This window comes from Pristis pectinata, chromosome 40 (assembly GCF_009764475.1).
Source record: "Pristis pectinata isolate sPriPec2 chromosome 40, sPriPec2.1.pri, whole genome shotgun sequence".
NCBI classification, from domain to species: domain Eukaryota; kingdom Metazoa; phylum Chordata; class Chondrichthyes; order Rhinopristiformes; family Pristidae; genus Pristis; species Pristis pectinata.
This window is the reverse complement of record NC_067443.1, coordinates 6,248,762-6,268,697: the sequence shown is the minus strand read 5'-3', so window position 1 is coordinate 6,268,697 and position 19,936 is coordinate 6,248,762. Positions and strand designations below refer to the sequence as shown.

The following is a 19,936-nucleotide window of genomic DNA, read 5'->3' as shown; positions in this document are numbered from 1 at the left end:
ATTCCCCGTCATCCTCCTGAACTCCATGGAGCTCAGGCCCAGAGACGTCAAACGCTCCTCGTACGTTAACCCTTTCATTCCCGGGATCATTCTTATAAACTTCCTCCAGATCCTCTCCAACGCCAGCACATCCTTCCTTAGATACGGGGCCCAAAATCGCTCACAATGTTCCAAATGTGGTCCGACCAACATCTTGTAAAGCCTCAGCAGTACATCCTTGCTTTTCTGTTCTAGCCCTCTCGAAATGGGTGCCAACACTGCACTGCATACTGACTCAACCTGCAAGTTAACCTGGAGGGAATCCGGAACTGGGACTCCCAATCCCCTCAGCACCTCCGATTTCTGAGGTCTCTCCCCATTTTAAAAAGTTGTCTCACATTTTCTCTTCCTCCCAAATGCCACCTTGTGCACCCCTCACCACCCCCTGCAGCTGCTTGTGGCCTTTGCTCCAACCCCGCAGAGGTCATCCGTTCCCGGACCCCCTTCTGGTGACTCTTTCCCCCTTCGGGCTTCCCGTCCTTGCTCAGGAGGAGGCCGTTCGGCCCTTTGACCTTGTGCTGGATGTCATCGGGGTCTCCGCACTCCCACCTGCTCTTTCCCAGTTCCCTCCTTCCCCTTCGCACCCCCCCCACACCCCCTCCCCTCCAATGCAGTTCCCTACTCACCCCCCCCCCCCCCCCCCCCCACCGGTGGTGCAGTGGGAAGAGCCTCTGCCACACAGCCCCGGGTTGGATCCCGACCTCAGGCGCTGTGTGTGTGTGGAGTTTGCACCTTCTCCCTGTGACCGCGTGGCTTTCCCCTGGGTGCTCCAGTTCCCTCCCACACCCCCACGACGAACGGGGTCAGTTAATTACCCCCAGTGCGTGTAAGTGCCAAAGGAACCAGATGGGCTTATGAGAGAATAATGTGCAGGGGTTGGGGGAGGGGGGGGGGGGGGGGACAATAAGGACGGGGCAGAGGGGTTTGCCAACGTGGGCTGAATGGTCTCCCGTATCATACTAAGGCTGTGCCTTCCACTCTGCCAGAACAGTGAACTCCGATTGTCCAGCGTCCCATTCCTCGGCGTCTGGCATCTGGCTCCCTCATCCGTGAGGGACTGGGATCAGACTGTGTCCGGGTTTGCAGCCGGGGTCTGGAGCGTCGCATCCTCCCCCCTCCCGCTAAACTCGCCGGGTCCACTGAGAAATGTACCTGCTCATTAAACGTGTTTTTGTTTAAAAAGAAGTAAAATAAGTGTATTTGGGTATCGCTGGGAGGAGTATCCAACAGTCCAGAAACGGTGCCGGATTATCGGAGTTTTACTGCCCTTGACCCCTCCTCCCCAGGAACAGAGGAGGATGTGCAGAGCTGAAAAACACAACGATGCTGGAGGAACTCAGCAGGCCGGGCAGCATCCGTGGAGAAAAGCAGGCGGTCAACGTTTCGGGTAAGGACCCTTGTACAGGGTTGTACAGAGAGCTTGGCGTCCAAGTCCAAACCTACGTCCCTGCAAGTGGCCGCACGTTGACAGGGCGGTAAGGACGACGTACGACACGCTTGCCTCTATTAGTCGAGGCACTGAGTTCAAGAGTCGAGAAGTTATGTTGCAGCTTTATAAAACTGGTCAGGCCGCACTTGAGGTGTTGTGTGTAGTTCTGGTCTCCCCATTACAGGAAGGGTGTGGAGGCTTTGGAGAGGGTGCAGAAGAGCTTCACCAGGACGCTGCCTGGATTAGAGGGCATGAGCTATAAGGAGAGGTTGGACAAACTGGGGTTGTTTTCTCTTGAGTGTCAGAGGCTGAGGGGAGACCTGATGGAGGTTTATATGAGAGGCAGAAATTAAGGTGGACAGAATCTTTTCACCAGAGTAGAAACATCAAGTACTAGAGGACATGCATTTAAGGTGAGAGGGGGCGTTTTTTTTCCCACACACAGAGAGTGGTGGGTGCCCAGAACGGGCTGCCAGGGAGGGGGTGGAGGCAGATACGATAGAGGGGTTTATGCGGCTCTTCGATAGGCACTGGCAGGATATGGACCACGCGCAGGGAGAAAGGATTAGACATCGTTACCTTAAATAGTTGGGCACAACGTTGTGGGCCGCAGGGCCTGTTCCTGTGCTGTACCACCCCCCAAAAAATTCAGACCAGCCTCGTCATCTGTCCTTTTATTGTGCTACGGTTTGAAGTAGATTTTTGTGCTGAGTTCTTGGCCTTTTTTTTTAAATATCATACAAAACAGTTAACTTCCAACACACCACAAGAACTCTATTACAACTGAAACTATACATCGAATTTTCCAGCTAGCACAGGGTTTTACACAGACATCGACCCTGGTACAAGGAACACTATTGCACAGAATTCACACACTCACACACACGCACACTCTCACGCAAAATGTTTCTCTAAATCTACACCACTCAAAGGTCAGAATTGTACTGAGAGTCACAACGGGACGCACGAGAGGGAGGGACAACTTGGCAACTAAGGATGGGTGGCTCCTGACACCACAGAGCCACAGGGGAGGGGAGGGGGCTTGGGAGTCTCCCCGTCAACAGTTCTGAGGCATTTTCTGATCTACCCTCTATCCCTTTCGCCTTCTGGAGGGAGGGAGCCGGGGAGAGGGTCAAACTCAGGCTGCGTGGTGTGAACACAGGAACCAGACACGTGTCCAGACTTGGTCTGGGACCGGCTCTGTGAGAGCCACCGGTTAGTTGGGTCAGGCCACAGAGCAACTGCTTGCCTGGATTCTGGTTGGACTGCCTTGCTGGTCGGGTATGGTCAGAGTCCGGCTGGACTCGGGTTAGACTGCCTGGATTGGCAGGAAGGTTTGGTCTGGTTATTAGGATCTGTTTGCGGAATGACTAGTTGGTTGGGTCTGGTAGGGAACCGACTCGTTAGTTGGGCGTCATTGAACGGTTGAGTGCGGGTCGAGGCTGGTAGTTGTGATTGGTTAGACCTTGTCGGAGATGGTTCCTTGGGTCTTTTTATGGAGTGACTGGTTAGTTGGTTCTGGTTAGGGACAAGCGGTTAGTTGGGCTTGGGGAGGTAGGGAGGTGGGGAAGGAGTTGGGGGAAGGAGTTGGGAGGGAGGAGAGTTGGGGGGGAGGTGAGGAGAGTTGGAGGGGGGGAGGTGGAGGGGGAGGGAGGGAGTTGGAGGTGGGGAGGGGGAGGGAGGTGGGGACGGAGTTGGAGGTGGGGAGGGAGGGAGAGGGGTAGGAGGGTGAAGAGGGAGCTGGAGGGGGGGTAGGAGGCTGAAGAGGGAGCTGACCAGTCGGTTCAGTTTAGAGATTAACCAGCAATGGTTCCTCAGTGGGCTGTGGTAACTACCACTCACTATCAGGAGGGCCCGATCCGGAATCTGCTTCCCGAGATTCCCGGCCCCGTCCCCCTCCCCCGGTTTCGGATGGGACTCGGGGATTATCGAAGGGGGGACGGTCCACTGCCAACGGTTACACAGCTAGAAACTGCACACAGATTGTCCGGGGACAGAGAAGGGGGCAGATCGGGTCGCTGTACAGATCACATGCCCCGGGCCTGGAGAGAGGAGGGGGTGGGGTGCTGGGGCTGCAGGAGGGGGCCTCGGGATTGGGCCCCAGGGACGGGACGGCTTGGAGCGGCTCCCCGGAAGGAAGCAGGGACGCGGCCCCCAGGATGGGGGGGATGTCTTGAGGCAGGGGCCTAGTAGGCCGTGGTTCGGGCCCAGACAGTCAGGCTTGGGGGGGGGCCTGGCCTCAGGATGGGGCCTGCCGCGGGGATTTATTCACAAGGGCGGAGGCCCCAAGGCCTGGAAGCGGTCGGTGCAGGGACCTGGGGGCAGACACAGCACTGTGGGGAGGTGGGGGGAGGGGTTGGGGTTGGAGGGGTATGTACACTGCCCGCTGGGCGTCCCGGCTACTCACTGCAGGACCAGACCCCGGGTCTCGGGCAGCTTGAGGGCCAGGAAGCTGCCCAGCGCCAGGGCGACGGAGGCCAGGAGGATGGGCACTGCCCGCGTTACCCCCACGAAGGACTGGAAGATGCTGATGCCCAGGACGGCCGCCAGCTTGCAGAGGGCATTGAGGAATCCAAAGGCCGTGGTCCTGTGAGGAGAAAGGGGAGAGGCGGTTACCCGGGGGGTGAGGCGATGGTCGGGGAGGGAGGGGGGGGTGGGGGGGGGGACCCTACCGTTTGTCCGACGGGTACAGCTCCACGGTGAGGACGTCCAGCGCGTTCCAGGAGGCGATGCTGACCCCCCCGAACAGGCAGAGCAGGGCGATCATGGCCGACTCGTTGTTGCCGAAGGAGACGAAGAAACAGCTGATGCAGGAGAGGGTGCTAGAACCGGCTGTGGGGGGGGGAAGGAGGGAAGAGGGGGAGGAGGAGGAGGGGGGAGCAGAGGGGAGGGAGGGGGAGGAGAGAGAGGGGGAGGGAGGGAGGGGGAGGAGAGGGGGAGGGAGAGGAGGGGGAGGGTGATGGGGGGATGAGGGGGAGGGGAAGAGAGAGAGATTGTGGTTACAAGCAGAACCTGGACACACACAGAACAAAAAGCTTCACCTTTGGGAGCAAATCCCGCTGCAGAACCTCCGAACACACAAGACCCAACACCTTCCACTCCCAATGTGCCACCTGCTTTGAGAGTTCCTCCCCGGGGAAGCTTGTTACCCCCTGACGGTCCCCGAGACATCTGAGGGCACCGGGGAGATTTCAAAACCCCCTGATGGTCCCCGACAGTCTCTGAAGGCCCCCGGGAGCTTTAGAAGGGTTATGGAGACTCTGGGGGTCCCAGAGAATCTCTGGAGATCCAATGGAGATTTTGGAGGTCCCAGGGACTTGCTGAAACTTCGAGAGTGCCCTAATCTCCCTGAAGGTCTCTACCGATCGGTGACAAGCCCCAGCCACCAAGACGTGGGGCTGGGATTGAGTGGGCGCCCCCCCCCCCCCCCACCCCAGCCCGCACTCACCCAGCATCCGGAGGCGACCGATCTTGTCCATGAGGAGCGCGGAGACGATGTTGCCGGGCAGCACAGCCAGCGTTCCCAGGAAGCTGACGAAGTAGATCATGTAAGCATTGTTCTCGTCGCTGAAGTCCAGCTGACAGCCCTCCTTACTGTGCAGGAAGGTGCTGTTCACCATCCGACACCCGATCAGTTTGTAGTCAAAGAAATCTGTGGAGGGAGAGGGCAGGGTCACCAGGGCAAGGATCAGCCCCCCCCCCCCCCCCCCGCCCACTCATATGGGATGTTCAACCGCAACAGGCTTCACACATACAACACCGTCTTCCCCACACCCAGACACCTGCACACTGTGGACAGAAACACGCAGTCTCACACACACACACACAGTCTGACACACACATTTACACACACTGACACTGTCTGACACACACATTTACACACACTGACACACTTACACACAGTCTGACACACATACTGTGACGTACATTTATACACACAGTCTGACACACACTGACACACATTTACACAGTCTGGCACACACAAACACTGACACACACATTTACACACTGACACACAAACACTGACACGCACTTTCAGTCTGGCACACACACACACGTGGACACTTGCTCACAGCAGTGCACACTCAAATCCAGGAGAAAGGAAATAGCTGTATATAACGTTGGAGGGGAAGAGAGAGGGGTGGGGGGGAGAGAGGGACGGGAAATGATCCCAGCCTCCCAGAACCAGTGAACCTGTGTTGTAGAACAGCGTCGAGACGAAGGTGCAGTTCTTGAAGAAACTGTTGCTGGACGTGATGTCCTCAAAGTAACAGTCTTCGAAGAGCGAGTCCTCGAAGATCACCGACTTCATCTTCATGCTGATGAACCTGCGGCAGACACGGGGGGAGAGGTGTCAGTCCTCGCTGCTGTCCCACAGCGGAGTGACCACAGCCAGCGCGGATATACCCAGAGAGTGGCCCCGGCGCTCCGGGTTAACCCCTTCCCTCCCAGTCTGCGGACTCACTTGTCGTTGTAGTAGTCTCCGTTCTTGTGGATCTGGTTTTCCAGAGTGAAGTTGAAGGTGAAGTGCTCGACTCTCTCCTTGTAGAAGAGCTTCGTCCTCGAAGAGTACTCCAGCACTTGCAGATGTTTGATCATATCTGGAAACCACACCGTCAGACCGTAGTAACTGGGGACAGAGGGGTCACAGCAGTGAGGACACACACTCATACCGTCCCGACAGACACAGAGTGAAGCTCCCTCCGCACCATCCCAGGACACACTCCCAGGGTCAGGCACAGAGTGAAGCTCCCTCCGCACCATCCCATCACACACTCCCAGGGTCAGACACAGGGTTAAACAGAATGCAGAATAAAGCGTCACAGTTACAGAGAAAGTGCAGCGCAGGCAGACAATAAGGTGCAAGGGCCACGACGAGGTAGATTGTGAGGTCAAGAGTCCATCTTATCATACTAGAGGACCGTTCAAGAGTCCGATAACAGCGGGATAGAAGCTGTCCTTGAGCCTGGTGGTATGTGCTTTCAGGCTTTTGTATCTTCTGCCTGATAGGAGGGTGGAGAAGAGAGAATGTCCGGGGTGGGGGGGGTCTCTGATTATGTTGGCTACTTTACCGAGGCAGCGGGAAGTGTAGACAGAGTTGATGGAGGGGAGGCTGGTTTCTGTGATGTACTGATTACAGGACAGAGATCGTCGTTACAAAGAAATGAACTGTAATATTAATATAAAACTACCTGGTATGTCCTTCTGTCTTTACGAGGATGTTACTGGGACTGGAGGGCTTGAGTTATAAGGAGAGACTGGACAGGCTGGGCTGTTTTCCCTGGAGTGAAGGAGGCTGAGGGGTGACCTTATAGAGGTTTATAAAATCATGAGGGGCGTAGATAAAGTGGAGGGTCAGTCTTTTGCTCGGGGCAGACTAAAAGTAGAGGGCACAGGTTTAAGGTGAGAGGGGAAAGATTTAAAGGGGACCTGAGGGGCAAGTTTTTCCACACAGAGGGTGGTGGGTGTGTGGAAGGAGCTGCCAGGGGACGTGGTAGGGGTGGGTACAGTTGCAACGTTTAAAAGACAATTGGAGAGGCACGTGGATGGGAACGGTTTGGGACGGGGGACACAGCTGTCTGCTAAAGGAAGGCAGTTGGAGATAAAACAAAGGTCACATCCTGCAAGAAAAAAGTGGGCTATTGATGAAATTGTTAAGTCTGCGTGTAACTATTGTAACACAAATAGATATAAACTGCTGGAAGTTTATCGGATCAGTGAAATGAAAGAATCAGCAGCTTTAAAATCCTGGGTGTTAACATATCAGTTATTAACATAATTAACATATATTAACACAATATTAGCATACATTGACATAATATTTGCATATCAGATGACCTGTCCTGGGCCCAGCACACCCAGCACAAGGAAGGCGCACCAGCATTTTTACATTTTTTAGAAGGTTAAGGAGGTTCAGCTTGTCACCGAACACTCTAACAAACCTGCAGATGTGCTGTTGGAAGTGTCCTGACTGTTGCATCACGGTCTGGGACGGCAATTCGAATGCGCAGGAACGCAAGAAGCTGCAGAGAGTAGTGGACTCTGCCCAATACACCACGGGCACATCCCTCCCCACCATCGGTGGTATCTGCAGGAGCTGCTGCCTCAAGAAGGCAACGTCCGTCATCAAAGATCCCCACCATCTGGGCCGTGCCATCTTCTCACAGCTCCCATCGGGCAGGAGGTACAGAAGCCTGAAGTCCCCACACCACCAGGTTCAGGAACAGCTACTTCCCTTCAACCATTCGGTTCTTGAACCGACCAGCACAACCCTAATCACTGCCTCAGTACAGCAACACTGGGACCACTTTGCACTAAAATGGACCTTGTTTTTGATCTAATGGTCTTCCTTCTTGCAAATAAAGTGCTGCTCATCTGATGCTCTGTGCCTGTGATGCTGCCGCAAGGAGTTTTTCACTGCCCCTGTGCACACACGGACTTGTGCAGATGGCAGTAAGCTCGAGTGTGACCTCTTTGAGCTGTGACCCACAGCGGTTCCCAGTGCACACAGTGGCAGGGCCTGAATAAACCGAGAAACCCCTCCGCCGGCGTACGAGAGATTTCCGTCGTGTACAGCCCCCATCTGAGCAGGGCGACTGAGCTCCTCGTGGAAGCCAGATTCACGGTACAGGTTCATGTATCGTGGAGGGTCGTGGCTGTCACGTGACAGCACTGCCCCCTACCTGGTCTGAAGACACACCACTGCCGATCAAGGTTTGGCCCCGTCCCAGCCATCAGCGCACATCTGACCACTGGCCTTTGTAATCGATTAGTCCTTGCTGGCGCTGGGCCATTGGCCTTTGTAAATTACCTGGGCTGGGAACCCCCCCCCAAGCCCTCCAGCACTATAAAGAGTGCCACATGTGCTCGGCTCTTCATCTTTGTCTCCAAGGGATTCACCCGGCTTCATTCCAGGCCGAGGAACCATGAAACGGCGCTGGAGAAATCGTTGGTGAGATGTGCACTGTTTAAGGGTTGGGGGCATTTTAGTTAGTGTCCCTGGTAGCACAGAGCCGTGCCTGCACTGAGTCAGGGGGTGGCGGGTATCGTATTGTTTTTCCTTGACTGTATGTACCTAGTTCGGGGTGTGTGTGTGTGTGTGTCTGTGTGTGTCTGGGTGTGTGTGTGTGTGTAACTGTGTCGGTGTGTGTGTGGTATGGTGTGTGTGTGTGTGTGTGATCCCCGTTACCCTTTCCCCGTGTTTGCCTTTGTAAATAAATCATTTATCTCTAAGACTGTGTTCAGAGTCCTTGTCCTTCGAGACCTCGAATCTGTTTCACAACAGTTCAATGCACAGATCCCTCCCAACAATGACGACGACCCCGGGATGTTGCCATCGCGACGGCGGGGTGGTTAGTGCCGATCCTGACGCCGTCTCCCGTCGGAGCCTACCTGAAGGACATGGTGAACCAGACCGCCATCATCAGCAGTGTGGTGTGCCGGTACTGAGCAGAGAAACACTGCAGGAAGTTGCCCCAGACCTGTGTGTGGGAGGAGGGGGGAGCAGAGAACCCTCTGTCAGTACACCCTCCGCCCCATTCCCCACCCCAACGCCCCCCCCCCCCGGGGGAAGGCATTCCCCGTTGCGCGCCATCGCACGGCCCATCGAAGGAAGGCGTGGGTCAGACCTCATTGGGAAAACCGTGCGCCCTGTATCCAAGGGAAGATGTGCCAGCCCTGGAGAGGGATCATGAGAACGATCCCGGGAATGAAAGGGTTAACGTACGAGGAGCGACTGATGTCTCTGGGACTCGATGGAGTTCGGAAGGAACGGGGGGGGGGGGGGGGGGGGGGGGGAATCTCATTGAAACCTACCGGATACCGAAAGGCCTGGATAGAGCGGACGGGGAGAGGACGTTCCCATCAGTGGGAGAGTCCGGGATCCAGGGGCACACCCTCAGAATAAAGGGATGTCCCTTTAGAACTGGGATGAGGAGGAATTTCTTCAGCCAGAGGGCAGTGAATCTGTAGGATCTGTTGCCACAGAGGGCCGTGGAGGCCGTCACTGGTGTATTTAAGGCAGAGATTGATAGGTTCTTGATTGGTGAGGGGGGGTTAACGGTTACAGGGAGAATGTGGTTGAAAAAAAAATCAGACACAATTGAATGGCGGAGTAGACTCGATGGGCCGAATGGCCTGATTCCTCTCCTCTATCTTATGGAAGACATCAATTAACATTCGCTCCACAAAAGCATCAGGTAGCGATGTGTCTCCAACACAAGATCGCTGGGACCTTGGCCGTGTTACTATCGGCCCAGTTTCCCCCCCCACTACCATCAACATCCTGGGGATCACTACTGACCAGACACTCACCCGGACCAGCCACAGAAACACCCTGGTTACAGGATTAGGTGGGGATCCCCGCAGGGAGTGACTCACCTCGGGACACCCCAAGGCCTTTCCCCCACCTATAAGGAGTGTGACGGGACACTCCTCACTTCCCTGGGTGGAGTTAGTCCATGCACTCCACATCCGCCACATTACCTTTCCCCGTATCTACAGGTCAGGAGTGTGACGGGACACTCCCCACCTCCCTGGGTGGAGTTAGTCCATGCACTCCACATCCGCCACATTACCTTTCCCCGTATCTACAGGTCAGGAGTGTGACGGGACACTCCCCACCTCCCTGGGTGGAGTTACTCCATGCACTCCACATCCGCCACATTACCTTTCCCCATATCTACAGGTCAGGAGTGTGACGGGACACTCCCCACCTCCCTGGGTAAGTGCGCTCCACATCCACAAAATAACAGGTCAGGAAGGGAACCCCCACCTCCCACGGCTCCCACAACTCCCGGGAGGCTCGACACCACCCGGGACAGAGCGGCCCCTCGATCTGCGCCCCACCTTCCCCCCCCCCCCCACACACACCTCCCTCCCTCCACCACTGGCACACGGTGGCTGTACCGTGTTCAAAACGCACCGCGGTGACACGCCAGGGCTACTCCGACAGCTCCTCCCAAACCCTGCCCCCTCTCCCCGCAGAGGGCAGCGGGAACGCCACCACCCGCAGGTTCCCCCTCCACCATCCCGGCTGGGAAACACGTCAGCCGTTCCTTCACCGTCACCGTGTCTAAAGCCCCGGAACTCCCTCCCCGGAGGTGGATGCACCTTCTCAGCACAGACTGCAGTGGTTCAAGGTGGTGGCTCACCCCTGCCCCCTCAAGGGGGCAGTTAAGGATGGGCAATAAATATCAGCGATGCCCACAGTCAGTGAGTGAATGGAATAAGCAGGCCTCACGTTTAATGTTCAACCCATTTAGGCTACGGGTTGTCTTAACAGCAATCCCATGGGGGAGGTTTTATAGTTGCACAACCTGTGGGGGTGGGGGAGTTTAAAGGCAGCGCACTCTTTGGGGGGAGGATTTAATGTTGCGCATACTATGGGGGGAAGGTTTTAACTTTGCATTCCTTATGGTGGGGGACATGTTTTATTGTTGCACACTGTGGGAGGGGGAAGCTTTTTAAGGTTGCACAACTTAGTGGGGGTGGGGGAAGGATTTAACATTGCACACCTCATGGGGGAACGTTTCAAGGTTGCGCTCCCCATGGGGGCAGGTTTCAAGGCCCCACTCCCCCCCCCCATTGGCCTCAGTACCTGCTGGAAGAGGTTGGTGAAGCGGACACACCAACGACGGTACCAGGTCCCCGTGTCCGACTGGATCTCGATCAGCTCGTCCTCCTGCTGCGGGGTCTTGATGTGGGTCACCTGTGGAGACCGGAGCAGTCAGCAGACGGGCACAACCCTGCCGGGATCCCCCTGTGCCCTCTCCCGGCAGCCTGGCGCTCTGGAGGCTCCGCATCCCACCCAGTGCCCGGGAATAAAGTTCCCAGCTTCATGTTCCCAGGTGAAAACATCACCAATGGCCTGTCCTGGTCCAACCACGTAGATGCCACGGCCAAGAAATCTCACCGGCACCTCTCCTTCCTCAGGAGGACAAGGGTGTCCCCTTTGACCCTCACCAACTTTTATCAATGCTCCATAGAAAGCATCCCATCCGGATGTATCACAGCTTGGGACGGCGACTGCTCTGCCCGGGACCATGAGAAACCACAGAGAGTTGTGGACACAGCCCAGCGCATCACGGAAACCAGCCTCCCCTCTGTTGACTCCGTCTTACACTTCCCACTGCCTCAGTAAAGCAGCCAGCGAGAAGTGTAGACAGAGTCCATGGAGGGGAGGCTGGTTTCCGTGATGTGCTGGGCTGTGTCCACAACTCTCTGTGGTTTCTCGTGGTCCTGGGCAGCGCAGTTGCCGTCCCAAGCCGTGATGCATCTGGATAGGATGCTTTCTATGGTGCATCGATAAAAATCAGTGAGGGTGAAAGGGCAACCGTGTCCCCTTGTTCTGGTGGAAACACCTCCACACCTACCATCAGCATCTTGCAACAAGGTCAACTAAACCCCAAAGCAACACAGACCCACACTGTGCAGCTTCTGGTGACAGGGCAACTCTGTCACCCTGGGAACGAGCCGGGTGCCTGTCCGGGACACACACGCAACGTTGCCAAGGGGAAGGGGAAGGGGGGGGTGAAGGAGGGAGTTGAGATTAGCAGTCCCTCAACCGAGGCACTTTCTGAGACTGGGTCCTGGTGGGCAAAGGGTTGGGGGGGGAGGTGTGTGGGGAGGGACCTCTATGTCCCAGAGGTCCCAGACTGTTCTGGGAGGGGGGGTTGTTACATACCGAGAACACCCGTTCGGGGAAACCTTTGGCCCTCATGTTGGTGTCGTGGATCTGCTTCAGAACCATCCATCCTTCATCGTGCTTCCCGTTCTGCAGAGAGAGGGGTCCACCGTCACTGTAACAGGCTGAATCCGAGTCCCTCCTTCCCTCCAACCTGCCCCTCCCCACCACCCCCCTCACCTCCCCGATTCCCTCCACTTCCAGTGCTTTCCCTGGCCCATCTCACCTCCCCGTCGTTCCATCCGTGGCCCTCCATTCCCCGCCCAATCGACAACTGTCCTCTGCAAACCCCCCACACCCTCCCACCATCCCATCTCCTCCCCCTGACCCCTCAACATTGGGTTGGAGGTGTTACTCACATGCACACACACTCCGGGGTCAGACACAGAGTGAAGCTCCCTCCGCACCGACCCATCACACACTCCGGGGTCAGACACAGAGTGAAGCTCCCTCCGCACTGACCCATCACACACTCCGGGGTCAGACACAGAGTGAAGCTCCCTCCGCACCGTCCCGTCACACACTCCGGGGTCAGACACGGGGTGAAGCTCCCTCTACACCATCCCATCACACACTCCGGGGTCAGACACAGAGTGAAGCTCCCTCCGCACCGACCCGTCACACACTCCCGGGGTCAGACACAGGGAAAGGGGCGGGGTTACCGAGGGGGGGACATGGACGGAGGGGCATCAGCCTCATTACCTCCAGATAGAAGCGAGGGCTCTCAGGCATGAAGTTGAGAGCAATGATGGCAGAGATGGAGGGGAAGGCGCAGACCAGCACGAACACCCGCCAGCTGTGGAACTGGTAGGCCGAGCCCATCTGGAAACTCCAGCCTGGGTGGGGGGGGGGGGGGTTGAGGAGTTGGGGGAGGTGGGGAGAGGGGGAGGCCGGGAGGGGGGAGGGGCAGAGAGACGGGAGGGAGAGAGGGAGGGGGAGGGGGCAAATAGGGAGGAGAGGGAGAGGGAGGGGGAGAGGGGGTAGAGGGTGGGTGGACGGAGGGGGAGGGGCAGAGAGGAGAGCGAGGGGGAGAGGGGGGAGAGAGAAGGGGGAGGTGGAGGAGAGGGAGAGAGGGAGGGAGGGGGGAGAGGGAGAGGGGAGAGGGGAGAGAGGGGGGGCAGGGGGTACGGGGGGATGGGGTACAGGGAGGGGGAGAGGGAGAAGGGGGATGGGGAGGGAGAAGGGGGAGGGGGAGGGAGGAGGGAGAGGGGAGAGAGGGAGGGGGGAGGGGGTACAGGGAGGGGGAGGGCGGAAGTATAAGGAGGAGAGAAGAAAAATCACATTGCAACACATGGCAGGCAGTCTGGGCACAACGCAGAACGTCACCTAACCCCGGGGTCACTGGGCAGTGATGGGGGGGCGGGAACCCCGGCTGATTCCCCCCCTCTCTCTAACGCCGGGGTCACCGGGCAGTGACGGGGAGCAGGTACCCCGGCAGAGGGGATGGGTTATTCGGGGGAATCTCCTCGACAGGTGCTCCCAGGCCAAGGTGACCGTCCATGGGTCCAGGCAGCGGGTTGTCGAGGGCTTCTGACCGAGTCCCTCTCCCCGGGACACGGGCTTCCCAGGAGAGGGAGCACGCCTTGTCCCCTGTCTCTCCGGACAGCTTCCGGAACCGGTGGGCACCGCAGATGCCGGAGTCTGTCCTGGACAGGGATGAGCGGCTTTTGATTTGGGAATCCTGCAAGCGTTCGGAGGGTAGGTGCGTAAACGTCGGAAACCCGGGACGGGCGGGGAGCGACGGTGGCTGCGCGGAGTGCGTTTACCGTAGTGGGGGATGATGGCCCAAGCCATGGCCGACGCGTAGATGCCCCCGAACATCCAGAACATGCAGAGCCAGCTGAGGTGCTCCCCGCGCTTCTCCTGGGCGAGGAATTCCGAGAAGTAGGAAAAGACTATGGGAATGGAGCCGCCAATCCTGGAGAAAGGGGGAGGAGAGAGGCAGGGTTAGAAACATTGCAAATGGTCACTCACTGGGCAGTGATGGGGGTCAGGAACTCCGGCTGATTCCCCCCCCCACCAACCCCGGGGTCACTGGGCAGTGACGGGGAGCAGGAACCCCGGCTGATTTCCCCCCCCCCACCCCAAGACATGCTCCACCCTGACACCCCCAGGGAATCGATGGCTGGACGGGGAAGGGGCTTGGGAGATCCGAGCTGATGCGGGCAGGGTGGGGGCGGGGGCAGACGTTGTCGGTTGCTCACCCAATGCCCGAGAGGAGGCGGCAGAACAGGAAGATCCCGTATCCCTGGACGAACGAGGAAAAGAAGGCACAGACGCAGTTGACAGACAGCGACATGAAGAGGCACTGCTTCCTCCCCAGGCGATCCGCCAGCCCTCCCCACAGGAACGCCCCCACCATCATTCCCAGGTAGACGATGAGACCTGTTGGCAGAAGGTGAAAGAGGGGGGGAGGGAGGGAGAGAGGGAGGGAGAGAGGGAGGGAGAGAGGGAGGGAGAGGGGAGGAGAGGGAGGGAGGGAGGGAGAGAGGGAGAGGGAGGAGAGAGGGAGAGAGAGGGAGGGAGGGAGAGAGGGAGAGGAGGGAGAGAGGGAGAGAGGGAGGGAGGGAGAGAGGGAGAGAGGGAGGGAGGGGGAGGGAGAGAGGGAGGGAGAGAGGGAGAGAGGGAGGGAGGGGGAGGGAGGAGAGAGGGAGAGAGGGAGGGAGGGGGAGGGAGAGAGGGAGGGAGAGAGGGAGAGGAGGGAGAGAGGAGAGAGGGAGGGAGGGAGGGAGGAGAGAGGGAGAGAGGGGGGGAGAGAGGGAGGGAGAGAGGGAGGAGGGAGGGAGGGGGAGGGAGAGAGGGAGAGAGAGAGGGAGAGGAGGGAGAGAGGGAGGGAGGGGGAGGGAGGGAGGGAGAGAGGGAGGGAGAGAGGGAGAGGGAGGAAGGCAAAGAGAAGGAGGGAGAGAGGGAGGGAGGGAGAGAGAGAGATGCCTGGGTTGGTGGTAGGAGTGGTGGTCGAGACCGTTTGGAGCACATCAGGGCCAATTGATACCCTCCACTCGTCCCATAAGTCAGAGGAGCAGAATTAGGCCATTCAGCCCATCAAGACTGCTCTGCCATTCAATCATGGCAGATTTTTTTTCATTATTCCCGTAACCCCTAATTACCCCCCTTACCAAACAAATCAGGTAAGATCAGATTTCCTTATTAGTCACATGTACATCAAAACACACAGTGAAATGCATCATTTGCGTAGAGTATTCTGGGGGCAGCCCGCAAGTGTCGCCACGCTTCCGGTGCCAACATAGCATGCCCACAACTTCCTAACCCGTACGTCTTTGGAATGTGGGAGGAAACCGGAGCACCGGAGGAAACTCACGCAGACACTTTAGTGCAGCGGTTAGCGTAACGCTATACAGCGCCAGCGACCCGGGTTCAATTCTGGTCACTGCCTGTAAGGAGTTTGTACGTCTCCCCGTGTCTGCGTGGGTTTCCTCGGGTGCTCCGGTTTCCCCCACATTCCAAAGACGTACGGGTTAGGAAGTTGTGGGCATGCTATGTTGGCACCGGAAGCGTGGCGACACTTGCGGGCTGCCCCCAGAATACTCTACGCAAATGATGCATTTCACTGTGTGTTTTGATGTACATGTGACTAAGAAAGAAATCTTATAAATCTCTCCCCTCTCGTCCTCTAGTTCTGGATTCCCCCCACCCCACAGAAAAAAGGAGAGCACATTCACCCTATTGAGGTCCCTCACACCCCAAGGCAGACTGTCTGCCTATCACCCAGTCCCTCGAGTGCACCTTATCGAGGCCCCTCACACCCCAAGGAGTCACCCGGTCCCTCGAGTGGCCCTCCTGCTCGCTCACCCAGCATGCCCTTGTTGGAGTCAGACAGACACATGTCCTTCTCCGCGCTGGGCAGCACGAAGCCCACCACGAAGACCTCCACGCCGTCCGCCATGAGGGCCAGGCCCAGCACGAAATAGAGGGTCCACTGGAAGCGGCCGTGTCCGCACTCCTGCAGGATGAGCTCGTACTGCTGCGCCAGCTGCTGCCTTCCCTTCTCCCGCTCCCCGTCCCGCTCCTCGAAGGCGCGGAAGTCCTCGCCCTCCGCCGGCTGCGGGCCCTCGGGTGCCCCGCGCTGGTGCGGGATCCCCTGGTACTCCCCCTCGTAGATCTCATCTTCCTCGTCCTGGCCCTCGGTGGCGTCGCTGGAGGCGCCCTCCTCGTCGCCGGGGCGGGAGTACCGAGGGCGGTAGTCCTCCTCCTCCTCCTCGTCCTCATCCTCCTCCTCCTGGAAGCGGGTGTAGGAGCGCCTGGCATACTCATCGTGGAGGCGCTCAGTCCCCCGGCTCACCTTGCGGGCGGCCTGGCGCTTCACCTCCTTGGCGATGTCCTTGGCGCTACGGATGAAGGCCGTGCGGTCCTTGGCGTTGTCGTCCATGGCCGCTCCCTGCGGGCGGTGGGGGGGGTCGGCGTGGGGGGGGCAGGGGGGTGCCGGAAGCCCCTGTCACATCCACGGGTCACCTCCCTCGGCGCGTCCGCCCCCGCAGCAGAAGCCGTCCTGCTGCCCCCGGAGCTGAGGGAGAGACAGAGAGAGATGGCAGCAAACGCTCGGCTGCTCGGCAGAGCAAGGAAGCACCCCGCTTCCCGGTGGAGGGTGGGACGGCCTGTGGGGAGGGGAGGGGGGAGTGGGAGAGAAGGGGAGAGGGGAGGAGAGAGGGGAGGGGAGAGGGAGAGGAGGGGAGAGGGGAGGAGAGAGGGAGAGGAGGGGAGAGGGAGGAGGGAGAGGGAGAGGAGGGGAGGGGGAGGGGGGAGAGGAGGGGAGGGGGAGAGGGGGGAGGAGGGGGAGGATGGGAGGGGAGAGGGGAGGGGAGGGGGGAGAGGGGAGGGGAGGATGGGAGGGGAGAGGGGAGGGGGGAGAGGGGAGGGGAGGATGGGAGGGGAGAGAGGGGAGGGGGAGGATGGGAGGGGAGAGGGGAGGGGGAGAGGGGAGGGGGGATGAGAGGGGACGGGGGTTGGGGGGGAGAGGGGAGAGGGGAGGGGGAGGATGGGAGGGGAGAGGGGAGGGGAGGAGGCGGTGAGAGAGGGTTTGTGGTGTTTGTGAGTAAACCTCCCGACCCCAGCCTGTAACTCACTCCATTTCTGAACGGATTCCTGTTTCTCTTCTCCCCCTGGCACTCTCTCTCTCTCTCTCTCTCTCTCTCACACACGCACACACACTCCCTCTCTCTCCCTCACACCCTCCCCCCCTCTCATGCCCACCCTCCCTCACACCCCCCTCTCCCTCTCACAGAAACACACACATGCACACACCGACAGTCATTCACACACACAGACTTCCTGAATCACACTCTCTCCCCTCCCTCTCCCACTCTCTCAAACACACACACTCTCACACACAAATGCAGACTCTGTCTCTGACCCTGTCTAACACACACACACAGTGACCCTCTCTCACACACACGGTGACCCTCTCTCACACACACGGTGACCTTCTCTCACACACACACGGTGACCCTCTCACACATGCACTCACACGCAGATTCTCCCACACACACATATACTCCCCCTCACACACGCACTGACCCTCTCTCACACACACGCACACACACAGTCTCTCACATACACAGACTCTCACATACAAGGACACACACACACATACAGACACACAAATACGTATACACAGACATGCACACACACACTCTCACACACAGACACACTCTCACACACATACTGTCTCTCACACACAGACACACACACTCTCAGACAGACACACTCACACAGACACACACACAGATACACAGTCTCACACACAGACACACACTCTCTCACAGACACAGACACACTCACACAGACACACTCACAGACACAGTCTCACACACAGACACACACACTCTCAGGCAGACACAGACACACTCACACACACACACACTCAGACAGACACACACACACAGACACACTCACACAGTCTCTCACACTCAGACACACAGTCTCACACACTCACACACACACACTCACACTCAGACACACACAGTCTCACACACTCACACACACACAGACACACTCACACTCAGACACACACAGTCTCACACACTCTCAGACACAGAAACACTCACACACAGTCTCTCACACTCAGACACACACAGTCTCACACACAGACACACTCACAGACACAGTCTCACACACAGACACACACACTCTCAGACAGACACAGACACACTCACACAGTCTCACACTCAGACACACACAGTCTCACACACACACACACACACACACACACACTCACGGACACACTCACACAGACACACACTGCCTCTCACACTCACACATCCTCTCACAGACACACAGACACTCTCTCTCTCTCTGACAAACAAGATTGAAACGCTGCCACCCATTAGCCCCGAGCCCCACAGATCTGAAAATGCCCTTCGAATTCACGGATCAGGGAGCAGCAGGAATTGCCGAAAACAATTGCAGAACCCAGGTGCAACAGCAACACCCCCCGAGGCATCGAATGTCCCTTCACCCTCTGCTCGTACCGATTCAATTAAGAAAAAATCTGCCTTTAACACCCCTCATCTCTGCCTCCCCCTACAAAACAAAATGAAACCTGTCTGTAGAAAGTCTCGGCGAGACGGAGGGGACGGAGACTGTCGAGAGACAATTAGCAGAACTGACAAGGTCACGTCAACAGCCTGCTCCATCAAAGCCCATTTGCTCTGCCAGTCAGTCACCCCGCAGCCGTTAGGCGAGCATCCACCGATTCCCAGAACTCACGGGCTTTCGACGCCGAATCCTGCGGGAAGCCTGTGCCAAATCCGAGCCCCTTCCGTGGAAAAACCATTCAAGGATGCTCAGAACAAAATGGCCACAGGAGTAGAATGCACAGGCTTGAGGGGAGACAGAACAATTTCAGGAGACATCTCGTTCCCCGGTTGGGGTGTGAAGGGTTAGAAAATCGATACGGTTTGTTAAGAGGTTGATTTACCTGGAGAGAGCAGGAGGGTGAGAGCACAGGGGACGGAGGGAGGGAGAGAGAGAGAGAGAGAGAGAGAGAGCAAGAGCGTCTGCTCCGCAGCTGGGAGAGTGCAGGCTTGGATGATCTGGGTACCAGAGCCTCAGCTGCCCCTCTCTCTCTCTCCCACATTCACACCATCGCACAGGGAGAGTCCACACGGAAAATATGCAGGGGAGGACAGGATTTTCCAAGCACAGCGCCGGGATGGAGCCTCCCCTCCACACCCGACCTTTATCGAAGAGATTCCTATTCCCTTCTTCCCGTTGGGAATCCCATCTCCCCACCCACCCCACCGCCAGCCTTGGTCCCGAGCCTCTCCGGCGGGGATTTAACGAGCCCGGCGTGGCGTGGGCTGGGAGAGCTTCGGGGCGTCCCAGAGGCTTCTCGCCGGGTTTGGGACCGGTTTCCGAGGCATTGGGAGATTCCCCAGGGAGCAGAGATCTCAACCCCCCCCCCCCCAACACCCGCCCCACCAACGAATCCCGGATCGGGATAGTTTTCCGATTCTGACCCTGCCCCAAGGTACTTAAAGCCGGACATTCTGTTTGGGAAGGGGGCAAGGAACAGGTTCCTGGGGAGGAATTGCCGACTGCTCACCCCTTCCCCCCCAACCCTTCTTTCCCCCCTCTCCCTCTTCCCCTCCCGCCTCCTTCCCCTTCCCCTCTTTCCTCCCTGCCCCTCCCTTCTCCCCTACCCCCTCCCTTCCCCCTTCCCTCCCTACTCCCTCCCCCTTACCCCACTTCCCTCCCTCTCCTCTTCCCCATCACTGGATATTTCGGGGGGTGGGGGTGGTGGTCTCAGGGCAGTCCCAGTGAAGGGA

The 19,936-nt window shown here is 57.9% G+C and overlaps 1 protein-coding gene across 4 annotated transcripts; it reads right to left on the bottom strand.

Annotated features, from left to right (window-relative positions):
- Positions 1–2,129: 2,129 nt before the first annotated feature.
- Positions 2,130–19,380, bottom strand: sv2a (synaptic vesicle glycoprotein 2A). Of its 4 annotated transcripts, none has more exons than XM_052045607.1 (13): positions 19,087–19,380; positions 15,963–16,674; positions 14,357–14,537; positions 13,919–14,070; positions 12,855–12,988; positions 12,153–12,242; positions 11,067–11,177; positions 8,861–8,949; positions 5,934–6,098; positions 5,663–5,796; positions 4,917–5,120; positions 4,141–4,300; positions 2,130–4,055 (listed from the first exon to the last, which is right to left on the bottom strand). In XM_052045607.1, the coding sequence occupies exons 2-13, from the start codon at positions 16,537–16,539 to the stop codon at positions 3,872–3,874; spliced, it is 2,181 nt and encodes a 726-aa protein (XP_051901567.1). In that variant the 5' UTR covers positions 16,540–16,674; positions 19,087–19,380; the 3' UTR covers positions 2,130–3,871. The 4 variants fall into 4 exon arrangements, with proteins under 4 accessions (XP_051901567.1, XP_051901568.1, XP_051901569.1 ...); XM_052045608.1 differs by lacking the exon at positions 19,087–19,380 and adding an exon at positions 18,876–19,074; XM_052045609.1 differs by lacking the exon at positions 19,087–19,380 and adding an exon at positions 18,709–18,861.
- Positions 19,381–19,936: the final 556 nt, after the last annotated feature.

What these genes read in the sequence shown, in the direction of transcription:
- sv2a (XM_052045607.1), bottom strand. Translation starts at nt 16,539, where the DNA reads ATGGACGACAACGCCAAGGACCGCACGGCCTTCATCCGTAGCGCCAAG. An exon ending in TGGTTCACCATGTCCTTCAG is followed by an intron (nt 6,099 to 8,860) that starts GTAGGCTCCGAC and finishes CTCTGTCCCCAG; the next exon opens with TTACTACGGTCTGACGGTGT. An exon ending in GGAGACTACTACAACGACAA is followed by an intron (nt 5,797 to 5,933) that starts GTGAGTCCGCAG and finishes TGTCTGCCGCAG; the next exon opens with GTTCATCAGCATGAAGATGA.